Source organism: Sceloporus occidentalis, unplaced genomic scaffold (genome assembly GCF_023333645.1).
Source record: "Sceloporus occidentalis isolate IW3139 unplaced genomic scaffold, rSceOcc1.0.p SCAF_1, whole genome shotgun sequence".
Lineage (NCBI taxonomy): Eukaryota > Metazoa > Chordata > Lepidosauria > Squamata > Phrynosomatidae > Sceloporus > Sceloporus occidentalis.
In genome coordinates this window covers 166613249-166632075 of record NW_028316981.1, presented here as the reverse complement: position 1 = coordinate 166632075, position 18827 = coordinate 166613249, and the positions used below count along the sequence as shown (strand labels likewise).

General features: G+C 44.6%; 1 protein-coding gene across 2 annotated transcripts; it reads left to right on the top strand.

Moving 5' to 3' along the window:
• The first annotated feature begins 12207 nt into the window (after nt 1-12207).
• HOXC9 (homeobox C9) lies at nt 12208-17224 on the top strand. Of its 2 annotated transcripts, none has more exons than XR_016279971.1 (2): nt 12208-12277; nt 15455-15543. XR_016279971.1 is itself a non-coding variant. In XM_089508937.1 (2 exons), exons 1-2 carry the CDS (start codon nt 12583-12585, stop codon nt 15700-15702), a joined length of 807 nt encoding a protein of 268 aa, XP_089365063.1. In that variant the 5' UTR covers nt 12291-12582; the 3' UTR covers nt 15703-17224. The 2 variants fall into 2 exon arrangements, 1 of the variants encoding a protein (XP_089365063.1); XM_089508937.1 differs by lacking the exon at nt 12208-12277 and adding an exon at nt 12291-13141 and having other exon boundaries at nt 15455-17224.
• Nucleotides 17225-18827: the final 1603 nt, after the last annotated feature.

Sequence of the window (18827 nt, the reverse complement as noted above, 5' to 3'; positions counted from 1 at the left end):
TTAAGGAAAGATAACAATAATAATAAAAGCAGTACTGATATCTTACAATGGAGGGAGGGGGAGGGAGTCTGGGGTGGGGTTTTTTGGGGAGGTGACTGCTATTTAAATATAATCTGTATGTGGTATCCTTTGCATGTATCTTCCTTTATGGAGCCAAATAAATGTCTTACAACCGTGTTCAACTGGGTATTTTTCAAACTGATTTCTACCACCCCCATCTTGCAAAAAAAAAAAAAAAAGCATGCCCCCCCTATTTTCCCCTTCTTCTATGTAGAGTATTTTTTTCTCCCCAGGACTCATCCTTTTAAGGCTTTCAGGAGAGTATCCTAGCGGGTTTAATATAAGTGAGAGACCATAACGTTGATTTAAATATTATCCAGGTGACCACAATAAGTCAAGGTCATAAAACAGTAATGTCAGGACAGTCTTGGTAAGCGCTGGAGGTGGATTTTATGATCTGCAAATATAATGTGCTGCAGCAGTAAAAGATGCATTTAAAGGTGACTGTGGAGGAGGGAAGCAAGTCAGAAGCTGAGCTGCATTCTTGGGATGCACACTCCTCATGGCTTTGGGTCTTTTTTTTAAAGGAAAGGCACGCTCCTTTTGCCTCCTCTGGAAGAATCACTCTATTAAAAAACAGGAATACTTTTTTTAAAAAAACATCATCATCAACGACAACAACAAGAAGAAGATCAACAACGCAGAAAATGGGATGTCAGCGTGGAAGATGTGCAAAGGTAAGACAGACGATTTCTTGGCTAAGATACATGGCAGAGGTACAAGTGGATTTCTGTTTTTCCCTGTGTCTGCTACTCAAGGTAAAGGCGGCGTGGATGTGAACTCCACTTTGGAGCTACCTAGCTTTTGCACGGATGGGGCGTTCGGTTGGCTTTCTCCGGAGTTGTCTTTTGGTTCGAGTTTCCTTATTCCTGTGTGACAGCTCATTTTCGACCAGAATATGCATGGCTGAAGAACGGTGTTGCATAGATTTCCATTCCCATTCCCCCTCCCCGAAAAATCAGCACCAGGACCCTACCCCACCCTACTTCTTCATCTTCTTCTTTTTAAAATAACTTACTTGAGGTGAAGTTGGACTCACGTTAGAGGCAGATACCATAGAGTCTCCGGTCTTTGATTGTTGTTGTTTTTACTACTCTTATTTATTTTTAATTGCGTCTGTTTGGGGGTGGGTGGGATGGAGGACTTCTTCAGTAAACCCAAGACACGTTTGAAATCGGGGTGACTGCCTTAACATGCCTTTTGGTTTCAGAATTTTGGCTGGAAGATGAGAAAATTTGGTGGCATTTTGGAATACGCACATACACACACACGCTTCCCCCTTGCCTTTGTAGCCCCCCCCCCCCTGTGATTTCTTTCCCTTTTCTTCTTTTATCCCCCCTCGGGAGTGGCTGCTCTGGCAATATGCACTCGCAAATGGCTAAGGTCAGAGCCGAGGCAGCTCGCCAGTAAAGGATCGTGGATGTGTCTACTATATAACTCAAGGGATACTCCAGCGGCTCCGTTAAACGTTTCAGCCGCAGAGACACAGACAACTAGAGGGAGAGTTGACTGCAGATTCTATTAAAGGGGGAGGAGGAGGAGGGAGAGGAGGAGGAGGAGGAGAAAGGGGGGTCTTAATGAAGAGATTAAAGATGTTGCCTTAATTTGAAGAATGTTTTCTTGAGGGACGGTGGATTGGCACTGGCGTTGCTTGCCTTCTGACTTCGGATATGTAGTGACATTATAGGAGATCCCACAAAGGGGCTCTTTCTTTCTTCTTTCTTCTCTCTCCTCTGTCTGTCTTTCTCTTTTTCTTTCTCTTCTCTCCCTCCCTCTCCTCCCCCCCCCCTTTTCCCCACGGTCTTTCTGACAGAAATGAGTGTGGATCTTTCGCCCTTCCATGCAGCTGATCCGTGGTTTAGGTAGTTTCATGTTGTTGGGGTTGGCTTTTAACTCGGCAACAAGAAACTGCCTTAATTACGTCAGTTAGTCTTCATCAAGGGCAACCTTCCTCTCTTTTTTTCCCCTCCCCTCCCTCCTCTTTCTTTCTCTCCCCCTCCCCACTTATTTACACGCAGCCAGACCAGAGCCGAGAGACGGGGTGCTTCTAAGGCGAAGCGAAGCTCCGAAAATTGTTTCATGCCGATTTATTTTGTTTAAAAATAGAATGGAGGAGCGGGTGTGAGAGAAAAGAGGGTCTTCATTGCATAGGGGAAAACAGGTCCGCCAGACGCTATAACCCCCTCTGTCTCTCCCCCCCCCCCCCCCAAGTGTTCAACACTCCCTCCCTGCGTCCTCCCTCCAACTCCAGGTCTCCAAGCACATATTGCTACTTATGGACTGAGATGAATTTCCAAGCTGCTTTTGTTTCTGGCCAATGGTGTTATGGAGGCGGACAAAGAGGGGATCCCTCTTTGAGAATTGCTCATCAAAAGATTGAGTTGGCTCAAGTTAAGAGTGTAATAGTTGTCTGAGTGTCAATCCCGAGTTTTCGGTCTCCTTCCCTCTCTCTCTCTCTCCCTCCCTCCCTCCCTCTCTGTCTTTTCTTTATGGGCAATCCTCGGCTATTTTGTGTTCTTAGGATTTCCGAAAGCTTCCTGAGCACAGGGTCTGCCCAAGGAATATGCACGCGGCAGTTATTCATCTGTGTCTCTGTCTATATGTGTAAGAGCTCAATAAACCCGGCGCGTCGATGGCTACTGAAAAGCTAACGTTACAGCCTAGTAACTTCTGTGGCAATCTCCTGTTGCCATGTGATGGCCGGTGCTCGGAGTATTAAATCAGATAAGTTATAGCATATTATGTTCCCTGAAGGTGCACCGAAGAACAAAGCAGTAAATAGGAGCCAGGGCTCACTGTGTCTCCTTAAGAATCCCCAAACAGCTCAGGTTTAAAAATTAATAGCCATTTTACATGCTTAAAAAAAACCCAGGGTGGGCTATCACTTGCAAAGGCTTATGACTTGCTGTAGCTTTCTGAACACTAGCTGGAATCTAATCTGCTTTATTCCCACCCCACTCACACACTGAAGAGATCTATGAAAGCTAAGTAACTGTTGACTAAGAAAATGGCTCTGCTCAGTTGGAGGATTAACAAGTTGTAGTAGTGGTGGAGGTGGACTTTGTGATGGCAGTGATGGCGGTGAGAAGAAGGGCGACATTCCAAGAGTGGTCTTTTCCATTGGTTTTCTTTTTTAAAAAGTCTTTATTCATTTACATGTTTTTGGAGGAAAACACGGAGTTAAAGAGGATGGGTTCTGTTCTCTTCTTTTGCCTTTTCCGAATATTATTGTTGATTTCAGAGATCCCCTTGTTCCTCTTCCCTCCATTTTCATTATTCTTTTCTAGGTTCAGGGTTATACTGTGATGCTCTCAACCTCACACTTGATACGAAGGAGGCTTCTTTACGTCAGAGCATGGAGTTATCAAATTTGGTGTAAATAGTTCAAGAAGGAACTGAACCTTGTGCATTATATGCCGAATGCAGTTTTGTGTTTTCCCCACAGCTAAGGGGGAATCGCCCACTCTTTCTGTCTGTCTGTCTGTCTGTCTGTCTCTCTCTCTCTCTCTCTTTCCCCCCTTGGAAAATCTTTGGGTTGTTGTTGGTGTGGTTGTTTTTATTCCTGCCTTTCATGTTTATGTGTCAAAAAACTTTTCTGCCGGAGAAATGAGACGATTTTTGGCTGAAAGGATGCATTCAGCTTGAATTAGGAGTAGTGGTAAACATGGCCTTCCAGAGGCACTTGAAATGGCTAGACTGGCTTTCGGTCTGATGGGGCCACTTTCTTGGTTGTTGTTGATGCTGTGTGCCTTTTAAAAGTCCATGAACAACCCAAGGGGACTGGTTTTGGCTCAGAAAATAACCCTGTTTGGCCAAGCGGCTATGTTCGGGATCTTGCAAAGGTGGAATACGCCACAAGCCCTCCCTCCAAGTTCGTAAGCGTGTTGATAAGAAAGCGCAATACAGAAATATAAAGATTCCTCCCATTGTATCTTGTTCCTGTAAACTAGCATTGCAATAGATAAATGGCTGATCATGAGTTCCATAATTATTTGCAATAGTCCTGTGGTAGTTGATGGATTTCTCTATTAATTATAGATAGAATTTTTTTCCCCGTTTTCATATTAATTCTCAAATCATCTCCCCCTCCCCACACTTTTAAAAAATTATATAGCAGCATAAAGAAGGATGGTGAGAATATATATATATATATATATATATGCAGGCAGTTATAAAATTTTATTTCATCTCCCCCCTTCTATGAACACAGTACAGAGAGAAGTCTAAAGTAATATATGTTTAATCGACCCAAGTCAAGAAATGTAATAAAAGTTAAATCCTCCCCTACTGTTTCCCCACTTTTCCTTTTAAACGATTGTATTAGATCTGGATGAAAGGGGAGAATTTACAGACTTAAGCATTATTACGGCGTCTTCCTTCATCTCTTATGTGAGAACATGTGTAATTATGAGGATCTCGTGCTGTTTTGCCTACATCTCCCTTTCGACAAAATATTGTTTTGCTCGCTCGCTAAACATCCTTGTCTGTTTTTGCTGGGGCTGCTGTTGGGCTTATAAAATATGATCAGCATTCCGGTTTGCTTACAGTTGCTTCATTTTTTCCCCTTCTTTCCTCGGGTCTGTTGCTGTAATTCCGCGTTTCACAGCAGGTGTAACTTCCCAAGGCTTGCGTCTTTTGTGTATAGACGGGCCTGCGGCTGTGCCAGTTTTGTTCTTGTTTCTGGGAGTTTTGAAGGTGAAGAAGACCCCCACCCACACACAGTGTGTAAACTGTAAATCTACATCCATCAGTATATCCATTAGATATCTATCAGTTAAACTGTGTGTCCATATGCACTCACATTACAAGGCCACAATCCAGAACATGGTTGATTGTGCTCAAACCCCATTCATTTCAGTTACTTTAAACTTCCTTAAAGCTGAACTGGAATATTTTCATGTATGACCCATTTGTCAAAGTTCATCTGTTGTCTCTGGATAGATACAGTTATATTATATGTGAACAAAACATACATGTGATTTGTCTATCCATCTGCCCACCTATCTACCTATATTGTATGTGCCTGTCTGTGCGTATATAATGTGTACCTAAATGCCTATATCATGTGGATTAATATTATAATATAATGTTGGTGAATATGTGGTGTATATCCATGTGTATATTTATGTTTGTGTGTACACATACTTCTTGTCTCTGGCTCTCTCCCCACTCTTTCTCTCTGGACTTGTGCCCCGCTACACATATACACACAGAGACCAATGAAGAGGAAGCTGTGTGTTTGCAACTGTGGAGGGGGAACAATAGTTACAATAATGGGATCTCCCTGGTGGGAGATGTGTAGGTGATTTCTGTTTTGCTTGTGATCAACTGTTGTTTTACAAACTCTGGTTGCTATGCTATCAGATTATTATTATTATTATTATTTAAACCTCACAACGTGATGGGGTATAGAAGCGCAGTGTGTGTGTGTGTGTGTATGAAAAAGATCCATTGTGTGTTTGTCTGCCTTCTCTTCCTCCCCTTGTGCATCACTGCTCTCCTATTTAAATAGTTCCTAGAAAGCCCACAGGATTGATACACAGAGGAAGGCCCAGGGTGATGTGTGTGTGTGTGTGTGTGTGTGTGTGTGTGTGTGTGTGTGATGCCGGCATGTGAGTGCATGTGCATTTGTCAAGGGAAAGTTCCTTTTGCTCAGCCCTGAGGGAGTCTTGTCCGCAGAAGGCAGGTATAATTAACCGAGGCCTAGCGGAGCTTCTGCGTCGTCGTCGGGCTTGGAGCTTCGGCTAGGAATGCGTCGGCCTTCGGTTGAAACTTGCCCTTGTTTATAAAAGGCGGCCTCCTCCTCCCTGTTGGATGTGCATCTCTAACACCTTCCCTTTTCTAGCTGGCCGTGGGATTCCTCGACGAAGCAGAGGAGGCAGTCTCCATCCTGGAAGCAGACCCAGCTCCTGGCGGAGATAATTACAGCCTAGAAAGGCAATCCTGGCGGGAGAGTTGTAGAACTATGTTGGGGTGTTGTTGTCCCCCCCACCTTTCCCCCCACCTTTCTTTTTCCTTTTTCAGGCACTGGGTTTGGTGAGTCGAGGTTTTTCCTTTGGATACCCCTTGGCCATGGGTGTGTGTGTGTGTTTGTGTGTGTGGATGGGTGTGATCCTTAAGATGAGATGTCAGATCTGGCTTAAGGGACAGACCATTTTATGTCTCGTTTAAATGTTGTTGCCCCCTCGGTGACTCGCAGCAGCACCCCACATCTGTGAATATGTTCTTCTCTTTCTTACTCTTACTCTTTTCCTCCTCCTCCTCCTCCTCTTTTTTCTAACCTGAATTTTTTTTCAAGAAAGACACCGCAACACGCTGAAATCAATTGGTCCTGAGGTTTAATTGCACTTCGGAATTTATTGTCTTCTACGACTCCCACCTCCAAGCCCTAAACAGTCTGGAATCCAAAGTCATAACATCTGACAAAATTCTTAGCAGCAAGCAAAGGGGGGTCGGGGAAAGACAGAAACGCCATTAAACAGGTACCAACGTCTCCCGAGTAAATTTCATTTGGATGTGCATTTTCTGCTGCCTGCCTTCCTCCCTCCTCTTGCCCTCGACCCTTGGGTTAAACTGAAGGATCACGTCCAAAAGAAATAAAAGCGAAACACGTAACTGACCGTCTTTGAAATAGCTGATTCCGAAGAAATCCAATTCAAGCAATCCAACAGTAACAAAATATGTATGTTTCTTAAATATGTATGTTTCATGTGTGTGTGTGTGTGAGAGAGAGAGAGAGAGAACCATATAGGTGTGTGTGTGTGTGTGTGTGTATGAAACATATATATATTTAAGAAATCAAAGTGAATGCACAATTGAGCTACTCAGTGGTGAAGTAACTTCCCCCTTCCTCCGCTCTTTTCTTTTTTTCTGCACAGTCGAAGTCCTAATACTACCTTTAAGTATCAATGCTACCACTAGGCTACTAGAAGATGGGCTTTTTAAATGCCAGACTGGTAGTAACAGTCTAGTAATGTTTTTCTTGCAATAGCAATAGTAATGTTACTCTTGCAATCTCCGTGGTATTTCGTGGCAGTAGGCTTAGGGTTTAGGAAGAGAGAGGAGAGAAGGGGAGAATCAGGTAGGCAAATTCTGTACAGATAACGTTTTCTGCCTAAAGGGAGATGGAGCAGGAGAAAATGAGGCTGGGGGAGGAAGAGGAAAGGGAGGATGAATCGGGAGAGAGAGAAGGATGGTAAGAAAACTAAAGCAATCAATAAACAAATAATATAGAGGCCACACCCCGGCTGCAAACACCTCTCCTTGGAAGTAAGCCTCCGGGCTTTTCGCAGCCAACTCAGCCTTCCGAAGCTCCTTAAGCCTTAAAGCTCCCGAAGAGAAGAGGCGGAGGGTGGGGAGGGGGGAAGCTGTTCTCTCCTCCACTACTCCGCATGGGGAAACTTCAAGGGGTGGACTTTATGCTTAGTTTGCTTTCGCTTATGAAGGGCTGTCAACACGGCGACGCCTCCGAGCCTACAGCTGCGGAGGCCTGTAGGGGCTGCGAAAACCTGGGCTGGGAGTTTTCCCAAGGAAATTTTAAAAAGGGGGAAAAAAACCAGGCATAGAGAGGAAGGGAGGAAGAAAAGTGGGATTTTTTTTTAATCCGAACTTGACGGTGTTTATTGAACCGGGTGGGAAACTCAGAGGCGAAGGAAAGAAGGAAGGCACCGCCATAGGGGAGGGAGAAAGAGGGAGAGGGAAGGAAGGAGGGAGGGAGACAGGCTCGCTGCTGGGCTGCCTGTCAAGGGGGGCGCCTTGCTCTGCTCCTGGCAAGGGCCTTCCTCGGTCAGAGTTTTGTGGATGCAGAAAATCCCCCCACATTCAACCTAACAACCCCTCCATCAGCAATTTTCGGCCTGGCCTCGGCCTCCAGAGACGCACGGGAGCCATTGACCCAAGAGGCTCGGCCGATCTCTCCTCCTTCGTTGCTTCCTTGGTGCGAATCCAGCAGCTGCTCTGGAGCCCCGAAGAGTCCCGGGGGATTTGGGGTATGTGGGTGGGAGGATGGGGGATGGATGGATGGGGAGTGCCCCCCTTGGGTGCCTTAGGCCTGGAGTCGATCTGCACGAAGGGATGGTATCCGGTTAATGGAGGAATGGATTGGAAGGATGCTTCAAGACAGCCAGTGATTCTGCGGCAAGAAGGACTGAGGTAGTGGCTGAAGAGGAGGAGGAGGAGGAGGTTGTTAAGCAAATCTAGATAAGCTTTAAGCCTCCCAGTCCCTCTTTGAAATTACAGGAATATTCTTCTTCTTACAGAGGAGAGCCCTTAAGAGTGAGGTGGGAATCGCAGAGCTCCAGCAATCCAGTTATGGGCAGATAAAGTCGATGGGTGGAAAAGGTGGGAAGAGCCACAAGGAGAAGTGGGTGGGTGGGTTTGGGTGGGTAAGAGAGGCTCTGTCTGGGTCTCTGTGTGTGAGGTAGGAAGGTGGGCGCCTCTTTTCCAAGTTTCCTTCCAAAACAAGCTTTGCTTAGGCATGTGTAACAATAAATAAATAAATATGGCAGAGGTAGTTTTGCAGCTTCTATTTTTAGGGTCAGATCTGCACTGAAGAGGATCAATAAATATCACCAGTCGGGGTCACTCCTCCCTCTCTTGCCATTCACGTCACAGATGACGGTTAGATCTTATTTCTTTATAAAATGCATAGGTAGATACCGATTTAAAAAGGGCACCTTTCCCAAGGATGCTCCCCCCAAGAAAACCCCATATTTTTAATGTTTATTTTATTCTGAGGTGTAGGAGACAGGGGAAGCTGGCTTGGGCCACGTGGTTGTGGGGCTGATTGACTTCTATGGGAGGGGAAAGATTTTTTATTATTATTATTTTTAAAAATAGAAATATAGCAGTCTGTTGGAGGGACTCTGGCCGGAAGGAAGGAGTAGAAACGTCGCCTTTCGCCCTGCAGGTTATTAAAGATTAGATTAAGGATGCCAATATTCCCCCTCTCCTCCTCACTCTGGAAAAAAGAAAAACCCATCTCCGAAAGAAGAACCTTTCATAATACATTTCTCCAGGGAAGTTTCCTCAAACTCGCCGGTAAAGGCAGAGGCATGGAGGCGTGAAGGCAGAGACACCCCGAGGCCAAACTTATTCTCCCTTGGCTTCAGGCGGTGATGAAGAAGGCAGCGTAAGATGTCCTGGACCTTCTGCGTTCAAGGCACCGTCTCCATCCCTGCGGGTCTCCTCTCTAGACAAAATGCTGCTACTCCTCTCTCTCTCTCTCTCTCTCTCTCTCCCTCTCTTTCTTTCTTTCTGGCTTCAGCATCTGCCGCGGCGGCTCCCAGGCTCAGGACTCCTTGAACGAGGAAGGCTTGGCACTACAAGCCTCCTAGGATCCTGGGCTATAGGAGCAACCTGCCATCATAGAGGAGAACTGGTTTTCCTTTTGCCATCTTCTTTGGTTTTCTTCTGGCTGGAAGGCTTCCTTGGAAAGAAAAGGCACCTCTCGCTGCTGGATTTCTTCTTTTTTTTGGGGGGGGGGGAAGGAGGGCTGCGCCATCCACCAATATTTTAATGACCTTGCTTGCTTCTGTGGAGGTTAGCAGCAGTGTTGACTTTTCCCTGCCCTTCTGTTTACATGATCCATTCTTCTTCGTCTGTGTGATCGTATGTTAGACCTTTTGCCTTTCTGAAACAATTCTCTTCTTTCTGTCTTATTTTTACCCCCTGTCTCTCCTCCCAACAGATAAGGTAAATCCTCCTCTCTCTGCGTGTGTGCCTGTATGTCTCTCTCTGTGAAAGAGATTTCCTCGTTCATTCCCCATGCCTTAGTTAACGAACAACATAAATTAGAAAAAAAATATTTTGGCAAAGAAAATTGGATTTCTTAAGTGCAACCCCCAGCAAATATTCCACCTCGTGTATATGCACCTCCTTGCATGGTGTAGGTGCCCTTAAAGTGTGCAACTCAAAAATAAAATTATTAAAAAATAAAATAAAATACAGATTGAAATAATATTCAGTATGAACTCTTCATTACAAATTAAGCCAAAAAAAGAAAAAAAAGAAAAGAAAAAAAAAAGAAAAAAAAGGAAGGCACTTGAGACTTTTGATTGACAGATAAATTGAACTCTAGGCAGGCCAAAGGACACCTTAAAAGTTCCTATAGGACTATTTCTGTGAAAGAAAGAGCTAAGCTAAAATAGGTATGAAAATAGTTGTCAGGGGAAGGTTAGTTCATGTTTCACAGCAAGACTGCTGTCGAATTTGGATTTCTTTGACACACAGCCACACGCATAAGGAAGGAAAGTTAACACATCCCAATCTCTTTCCATTTAAAGAGCTATCCTTGTGGAATAAAATACTGTTTCTCCAGACCAGCCAGAGAAGGCTGGGATACAATGAGCCATGACTCGTGAATTAAGATGCACACAGGAATCTTTAATCAGTTAAGTCAAGCAACTTTTCCAGAGTCCTTAAAATAACAACAACGACGACATCAACAACACTACACAGTAATACTACTAATAAATATGATGGGGATGAAGAAACAGAAAGAGAGAAGATTTTTTTTTGGCAAGGATTTCATTGTATCTAGTTCATGTTCTCTTTCTAGGATCTCCCAAGCAAGGTACCTCAAAATAATCCTTCTGTGTCTATGGGGGACCCGGACACTGTGGGTTTGGGTTTAATGGGACTGTTGAATCCTGCATTCCTCTGGGACACATCCCCTCCCTTTCTCTGCCCTCTGCTTCTCTGCTTCTCTCCCTCTCTTCTCAGGGAAACCTCCATAATGTTCCCTGCTTCCACTTTTCTTGTATTTCCCTCCCCTTTTGTTGCAAAATTACAGCACCTCCAAGCCGATTCTGCTACACTGGAAACCGTGAATCCTCTTTGACAACGTGGAGGAGCAGGGGGAAAGGTCTCTTCATGTTGTTGTCCTGTTGGTGTTGTCTTGGTTTTGCTTTTTTATTTTTATTTTGAGGGGGCGGGGGTTCTCCTTTTGCAGATTTATTTTCCAGAAGAAGCAACCAACGCTTTCCCTACAGACTTCTAAGGGTACCAGCTAGATAGATATCTATCACCTCACTCTACCAAGCAATTGTTATTATTTGAAATGTACACAGACACAGACACAGGCAGAGATAGAGAAGTCTTCAAATGAAGTTCTGCCAGCCATTCGGTAAAAGAAAAAAGTTTCCATGGTAGGACTTATTTTTAAAGGGAGATGATACTCGTGGTGGTGGTGATAATGATGATGACGGAGGAGGAAAACAGAATAAAACTCTTCCATGCAAGCACATCCCCAGGCTCCCTGTCTTATCATGCAAAAGGTCCCAGCTCACTCCCAGCTATGCTTTCTAACTGCAACTTACTCATACAGTTTTATTTAATGAACGACACATTTATGAACAATCAAATGATCCTCGTAAAAATTTTATTGAAGGACATAAAAACATCCACCAGTACTTGCCGAATAAAGCAACCTCTCACAAGATGAGAGCCTTGTTATTTTTGGTGGTGGGGGGGAGGGAAGGTTGTTGTTATTATTTTTCCATTCATGTTTTACAAGGTCATCCACCCAGGAGAGAATAAACACTACCCACCCACCCACAAATAAGCACCCAGCACAGACACATAGATGCATAGGTGTAAAGAGAAGGCACGTGATCCGATCCCAAGATTTCTTGCAGCTAAGTAGATTCTGGAATGTGCACCCCAGCAGGAATGACAAAAGAGATCCTTCGATCAGGCAAAAGTATGAATCTCTACATCTATTTATATATATTGTGTCACACACACACACACACACATACATGCATATATATATTCATATGTGAGTGCGGGCAACCCACCCACAGACACCCCTAATGATTATATATCCATTCATGGGCTGGTGCTGCAAAAGAGATGAGCCAGCAGAGCAAACTCTGTCAGGACCTTCAACCGAAGGGTCCCCCTCCCCTCCTTTACCCCTTTAAAGAAATTCCATGTAATGTATCCATTATAGAATACTAGCTGTAGAATCCAAGAGAGACCAGACAGAGACAAATTGCGTCAAGAAATAGTTCCTGTGATACCTTGCTACACCAGATACCTAGCACAGCACACACACACACATACGCACAGTCTCTCTCCCCCTTTCCCTCTCTCTCTCTTTCCCTCTCTCTCTCTCTCTCTCTCTCTCATTAACAGCAGGGCTATGGAAAAGCCAGGTCGCAGAGCCAGCCCTCCAGCCACCGAAGAAACAGAGTCGCCTCTCAGCGAATGGCACGTAAGACCCAACTGCTGCTAATAACTGCATTATTTCAAGAGGTTTTTTTAAAAAGGAAAAACCCAAGTCGCATAGGCGCTATTTAAAAAGCAGAGGAAAAAAAATTGAAAGCGAGAGAGAGAGAGAGAGAGAGAAAGGGGGGGCGAAAAAGACCTGCGGATTGATCTACACTGTATTTTGGGTAAATACAATCACGTGAGAGCTGGGAGCCAATGGCCAACTAGGAAAGGCTGAAAAAATAATTACCTGCCCTGATTGTTCTATGAGAAGATAAAAAGTACACATACAGTTCATACAATAATCTTATGAATGTAAAAGAGGGGGGAACAATGTCGGCTTCTGGTCCCATAAGCAACTATTATGTAGATTCCTTGATTAGTCACGAAAGCGAAGAACTGTTGGCATCCAGGTTCCCGGCGACTGGCTCTCACCCCGCAGCAGCCAGACCCTCAGGACTAGTACCGGAGTGTGCAGATTTTCCATCCTGCAGCTTTGCCCCCAAACCGGCCGTTTTTACAACTTCGTGGGCTCCCGTGCACTCCCAGTCGTCCGTGGTCTACCACCCGTATACCCACCAGCCTCACATTGGAGCTGACACGCGGTATATGCGCACTTGGCTGGAGCCTATCTCCGGCGCGGTCTCCTTCCCAGGTTTTCCAGCCAGCAGCCGGCACTACGGGCTTAAACCCGACGCCTTCCACGGCCGCAGGGACTGCGGACCGGTGGATGGACGTAGTTATCCGGATTATATGTACGGATCCCCGGGAGACCTCAGGGACAGGACCCCGCAGACTATTCCCTCCCCGGAATCTGAGGCCATCGCTTCCAACAAACACAAAGAAGAAAAGACCGAATTGGACCCTAGTAAGTCGAAGTCATTCTTGTTTACAACCGGGAAGGCATTACAGCCTCCGTGCACAGTACTCAATAAAATGAAATTACCTTGCTGTTTAGAATGCTTGGCGTCCTTGCCTTGAAACCCCAACTGGACAAGGCTTTTTCTTTCTTTTTTCCCCCCTTCTTTTCTTTCTCTCATTTTTTTAAGGGAAAGAAAAACCTGAGTTAGGAGATTCATAAGTGGTTTGTTTGGTTTGGGGCAGAAGGGCGGGCAGCAAAAGGGAGGGGGGTCTTGTTTATGAAGATTATTGAGGATTGTTAGGCATTATTGGGTGTTCTTTTCTTTCACCCCTTCCTTTCTCACCTTGGAGAATTCATTCACTTGATCAAATATTCATAACCTGCCATGCCCTCACTTCCTTGTCCATAGTCCTTCAGATTTTTTTTCAAGGACCAGGAATGGCAAATACAATCGTGGGCATGTGGGAGGAGGAGATTATCTTGCTATGTTTATATATTGTTGTTGTTATTGTTATTTTTAGAAGGAGAAGGTGGTGATGGTGTGTGTGGGAGGGAGGAAAACCTAAGAGAAAACCCAACACTTAGGTTATGGTTCAGAGACTCTCTCCATCTTGTCCAAGAGTATGTCCTATGATGGCGTGAGGAAGGAGAGAGAGTGAGTGTAGGTTATCAAAAGTGAAATAACTGAGCTAAGAAATCTATAAATAGCCACTTTGGGTTTAATAGATTATGGGTGTATGCCTCTGAGTGTGACTGTGTAAGAGAGAGAGAGAGAGAGAGAGAGAGATCTAGGAAAAGCAGTAGACCATTCTCTCTCTCTCTCTTTCTCTCTCCCCCCTTTTAAAAAAATGTTCTACAGTTCAATTTGCCAGCCAAGTGAGTAAAAGAAAGAAATTCCCCTTGAACATTGTTAAAAAAAAGCAGATAAGGCATCCAAAGGATGTGTCCACTTGTAGTTTAAAAACTCATAATTCTTCTCCCCTTCCACTGTTCCCTTCCCTTGTGGACATATGCCATTTAAGTCTGTGCAATTGATTCTGGGCAACTGGAACTCACAGCAAGCAAAAATACAGGGATTTCCATCAACCACCAGCACACCAAGAGTGAAAGTCCCCTTGTGTATAGGTCTAATCACATCTTCTGTCTGTGTGTATCTGGGTGTGCATTTTTGTACATTTCATGCAAACAGAGAAAACTGTGCACACATGTACGCACCTCCACAAGCTCCTCTCCATGTCAGGTGTTTGCAAAGCTTTTAGGCCTAAGAAATCTGGTCAAGTGCTGGTTTCTTCCTGTGAACTTTTATTTCTCTGGTCTGGGCCATAAAGCCTGATAGACAGAAATGTATCTGTATCTATATCTGCATATATGTATAAAGGGGAGAAAAAAGTGAGGGGCAGAAGGAGGGAGGGAAGCACAGGGAAAAGGGGGAGAAATTTGTTTTAAAAAGCCTTGAACCAAGAAAATATTTATTAACCTCAGACTTCCGCAGGGAAAGGCTCTAAAATGTGAGTTATTTCCCTTTACCAAAGGTACAAGGTTTAGCATAGAAGAAGGTGAAGAAGTTTAGTATAGAAGAAGGTGAGTTAGGGTTGTGAAGGGATGTTTTTCTTGGAGCCAGTAGGCTTATCCTGGGGCATTCTCCAGATATTAAAAAAGAGAAAATGCCTGCAGTTCCATCAGTGGGAAGGTTATAGAGAGGGGACCAGAGAGTAATGGTTGTAAACAGAGTTTATGGGCCTATGAAGTGGTGGGAATTTTGAGTTTTTATGACTGTGTTCTTGAATTACTCCTACTGGTGTTCATGTGCAGGAGGAACAGTATTACTGATGCCACTGTTGTTATTAAACTCTTTGCTCCAATTTTATTTTTTTAAACCGTAGGCTTGTTGGAGATTGTAGTCCACGAGTGGAAAATATAAAATTGTAGTTTGCCAAAAATAAATTAAACCAAACCAAACAAAACAAAACAGAGGGCTGGTAAAAACCCATTGAGGAATTCACTGTCTTCCTCGCTGCCTTTAGAGAAGGTGACAAGCACTGCACCTCCACCTCCTATCAAAGAATACACATGCCCTTAAACTATCCTGAAGGTCAATTCAGATCTGATCAGATAATGCTGCCAAAGAGAAGGAACTTGAGAGTGAGAGAGACTGAAAGAGAGAGACCTGAGGGATCATAACTGGCTAGATATGGTTCTGGGGATTTTAGAGCTGAATGTAATGATAACTATAAGTGGATGCTTAGGTATACTTGTATATATGAGTGTCTCTGCAGCTATATATCTCCTTCAAAAAGCCCAAATCTTTTATTCTTCCAGACAACCCCGTGGCAAACTGGATCCATGCACGCTCTACACGGAAGAAAAGGTGTCCCTACACGAAGTACCAAACGCTGGAGTTAGAAAAGGAGTTTTTGTTCAATATGTACCTAACTCGGGACCGCCGCTACGAAGTGGCCAGGGTGCTTAATCTCACGGAGCGGCAAGTCAAAATCTGGTTTCAGAACAGGCGGATGAAAATGAAGAAAATGAACAAGGAGAAAACCGATAATAAAGACCAGCAGTGAAATTGGCCGCCGAGGAGTCCCTGCAGCGAAGGGAGAAGCCGAGGCGGCGCTGGGTCTTCCTTCCTTCCTTGGGGTGCCAAGCGTTGTTCCTGACTTTTCTTTTTCTTTCCTTTTTTCTTTTTCCCGGTGTGCTGATGAGTGTTTAGAATTAGTTAAACACGGCAACCATTCTGGAGCAAAAAGGACATAGAAGAGTGCTTTTCTTAAAAAAAAATATTAAAAAATTTAAAAAACAGCAACTAAACATAAACATTTTTGTTCCTTTTCAGAAAACAACAACAAAGTACTTGAATTTTTTTTGTTTGTTAGAATTTTATTTTGTAAGTTAAATTTTATCCAATTTTTGTTGTTGTTGTTATTGTTGTTGTTGAGTTTTGTTTTAATTTCATGACGTCGTGGCTGCATATTTTGTACAAATGGAAAGGAAAAAAAGAAAAGGGGTGGGGAAGGAAAGAGGACGGGGTGAAAAGGGGGGAGAGTGAACCCTCAAACAATGTTTCTGTCATAGTGTTGGACGTTTCTGGTGTACTTATTTGTGTCTTCTCTGATTGTCACAGAACCGTTCTGTAATGCTGTTATGTTTTGCGATCGTAGAGCAGCTCTCTGTAAATATCTACCTAACGCCACAAAAAAAGAGGAGAAAAAGAAAAAAAACTTTGCTAATCGAGGTGTCTTTTTTAAAAAGAAACAATTAAATTCCTTTGGAGGATTGGAGGACTAACACAACCTGACCCATCCCATCCCACCAACCCCAAACTGCAAAGAGATTTTTTTTAGGACTAGGGGACCTCGTCCTTGGCTTCCTAAAGGCACCATCTTGGAGGAAGGGGCCCATAGACTTAGCACTGAGAGGAATCTCTTAGGTCCCTGGGAGAAACCCAACAAGAGCACCCCTTTTCCGGGAAGAGAAAAAAAATAGGACTTCCGCTCAGGGTCGCCCTCCCTCTCACCCTCTTTATGTATATTTATATCTGTATCCATGTAGCGGTAGGTAGTTCATAAAATGAGAAGTTTGGGTAAGGGAGGCAATGTACTGCACATTTTAGGCCCGGGTAATTAATTGTACTAATTTATGGCCCCGGGCAATCAAAATATATGTACCAGATTAAATATGGGCGGCTGGCAGCCTTTGCTCCCAGCAACAGGCTTACCTTTTGTTATCTAGTGGGACTCCTTGGGATTATCAATGCAGGGCCCCTAAAAACACTTAAGGCCGGGTTGCTGGGGGGGGGGCGACTCTTTAGGTCCAGTCCCCGCCACCCTAAACTCCCTCCACCCAAAAGCAAGGGTTTATTTGCCATGGTATGGAGTCTGGGAGGGAGGACTGGTGCCAAAAAATAAAATAAGATAAAATTTAAGCCCATTTTTGAAGTCCTAAGGAAGAGTAGGGTTTATTTAAGGCTGGGAGGTTCGTCTTGCAGCCCATTCTCTAGACAAAGAGCTTTCCTTGACTTCCCCTCCTTGGCAGGCGGCAGGCCGGTTAGCTAACGGTGTTAAAAATCAGACGTTTGCACTGCTTAGGAACGAGTTAAGTGACACGAGGCGGGTTTGGGAGGGGGCCGGGGGCTGGGGGCCGGGGGGAACAGAGGGCAGAGATTCTCATTTTTTATAGTCCATTTTAGCCTTTCCTACAAATGGATGTTTCCGAAGTCCTTCCCAAGGACTGGCTAAATGAAAGTCAAAGGGATAAAAAACGAGCCGTCACGAGATGTTTCATCATAACAACTTGTTATGGGGTCTCTCTCTGTATTTTATTTTATTTTTTAATGAAAAGAGCCGAGCACCGTTTTAATCTTTCTAATGATAAACAGATCGGGGGTAATCACAGTGTTTTGTTTTGTTTTCCCCCCACTCTCTCTCCCTCCTTCCTTTCGCCCCACCGGATTCAACTCTTTTTAAAAAGGGGGGGAAAAGAAATATCTTTTAAAAAATAAAAACATTAAAATCTGGAAACCATTACCCCTGCTGATGTCACAAAACGTTTCTTTTGTAACGCCCTGCCTCCGCCAATACTCTGTCTCTCTGCCATTTTGTTTGTTGGGGAGTGTATTTATTGGGGCTTTGGTTTTGGGGTGCGGAGGCAGGGAGAGAGGAAAGACCGGGGCCGAGAGGACGAGGCCTCCGCCCTGAAAGCAGGGGGTAAAGCCCTTCTTCTCCCCCCCCCCCCCCCAGTCGCCAAGTCTCCAAGGGACCCCCTTGCCACTGGGCGGCAGGGCCTAGGAAGAAAAGCCCAAACTCAGGCGTCCCCTTGGCAGGGACAATTCCTTATTTGCCCTCTTTGGGATGGGCGATAATAACGACGACGATGATGAGAGTAATACTAGAAAGAATCAGATTTATTAAAAATTAAACATATATTGCCATGTGTGTATGAGAGTGTACCTATTAGAGTGAGGGGTAGTGAAAAGGAGACTGTGTCTCTAATCCTTCCTTCCTTTATTGATTTTCTTTCTCTTCTCCTCCCTCTTCCTTCCTTCCTTCCTTCCTTCCTTCCTTCCTTCCTTCCTTTTCTTTCTTTCCTCCCTTTCTCCACTCCCTCATCTTCTTCATCTCAGGGAAGCTTGAGGCCATTTTATTAACTTTGATCCTTCACCAGGCTTGTCCAACTCTTCCCCTTCCAACCAGCCTTTCATTTTCAAGATGACTAAAGATGCGAGCTTTTCCTCACCTTTCCCTCTGCCCCACAACTCTCTCCCTTTCCCCGAAGGCCTTTAGCAGGGGGGCTGAACTCCCATTGGAGCTAAAATGGGGTGGGGGGGGGAGAAAAAAGAAAAGAAAGGGGGGGTTGAGGACGACGACGACGAAAAGAATGTAAGTTATGCTCCCTTTGTCTCCCTAAGACGGTTGTTCTCTCTTCCTCCCCTCCCTTCCCCTCCCCTCCCCTGCCCACCCCTTCTTTCTTTCTGATTTGCTTTGTTTTATGGGAGAACGCAGGGACAGTTCATGTGCAAGTCTCCCCCGCCTAAACCAACCTTCCCCCCTCCACACACACACACACACACACACACACCCCTCTCAAATGGCAGGATGGCCCTGGCAGATTTGGGTGGGTGGCCCATGGGTTTACTCGCAAGTAAGCTCCGGCGAGGATTCAAAGCACTTTGTCCTTTCCGAAGTCAATGTCC

Coding starts and splice junctions, on each gene's coding strand:
- HOXC9 (XM_089508937.1), top strand. CDS start 12,583: ATGAATGTAAAAGAGGGGGGAACAATGTCGGCTTCTGGTCCCATAAGC. Junction 13,142..15,454: donor AAAGACCGAATTGGACCCTA/GTAAGTCGAAGT, acceptor TTATTCTTCCAG/ACAACCCCGTGGCAAACTGG.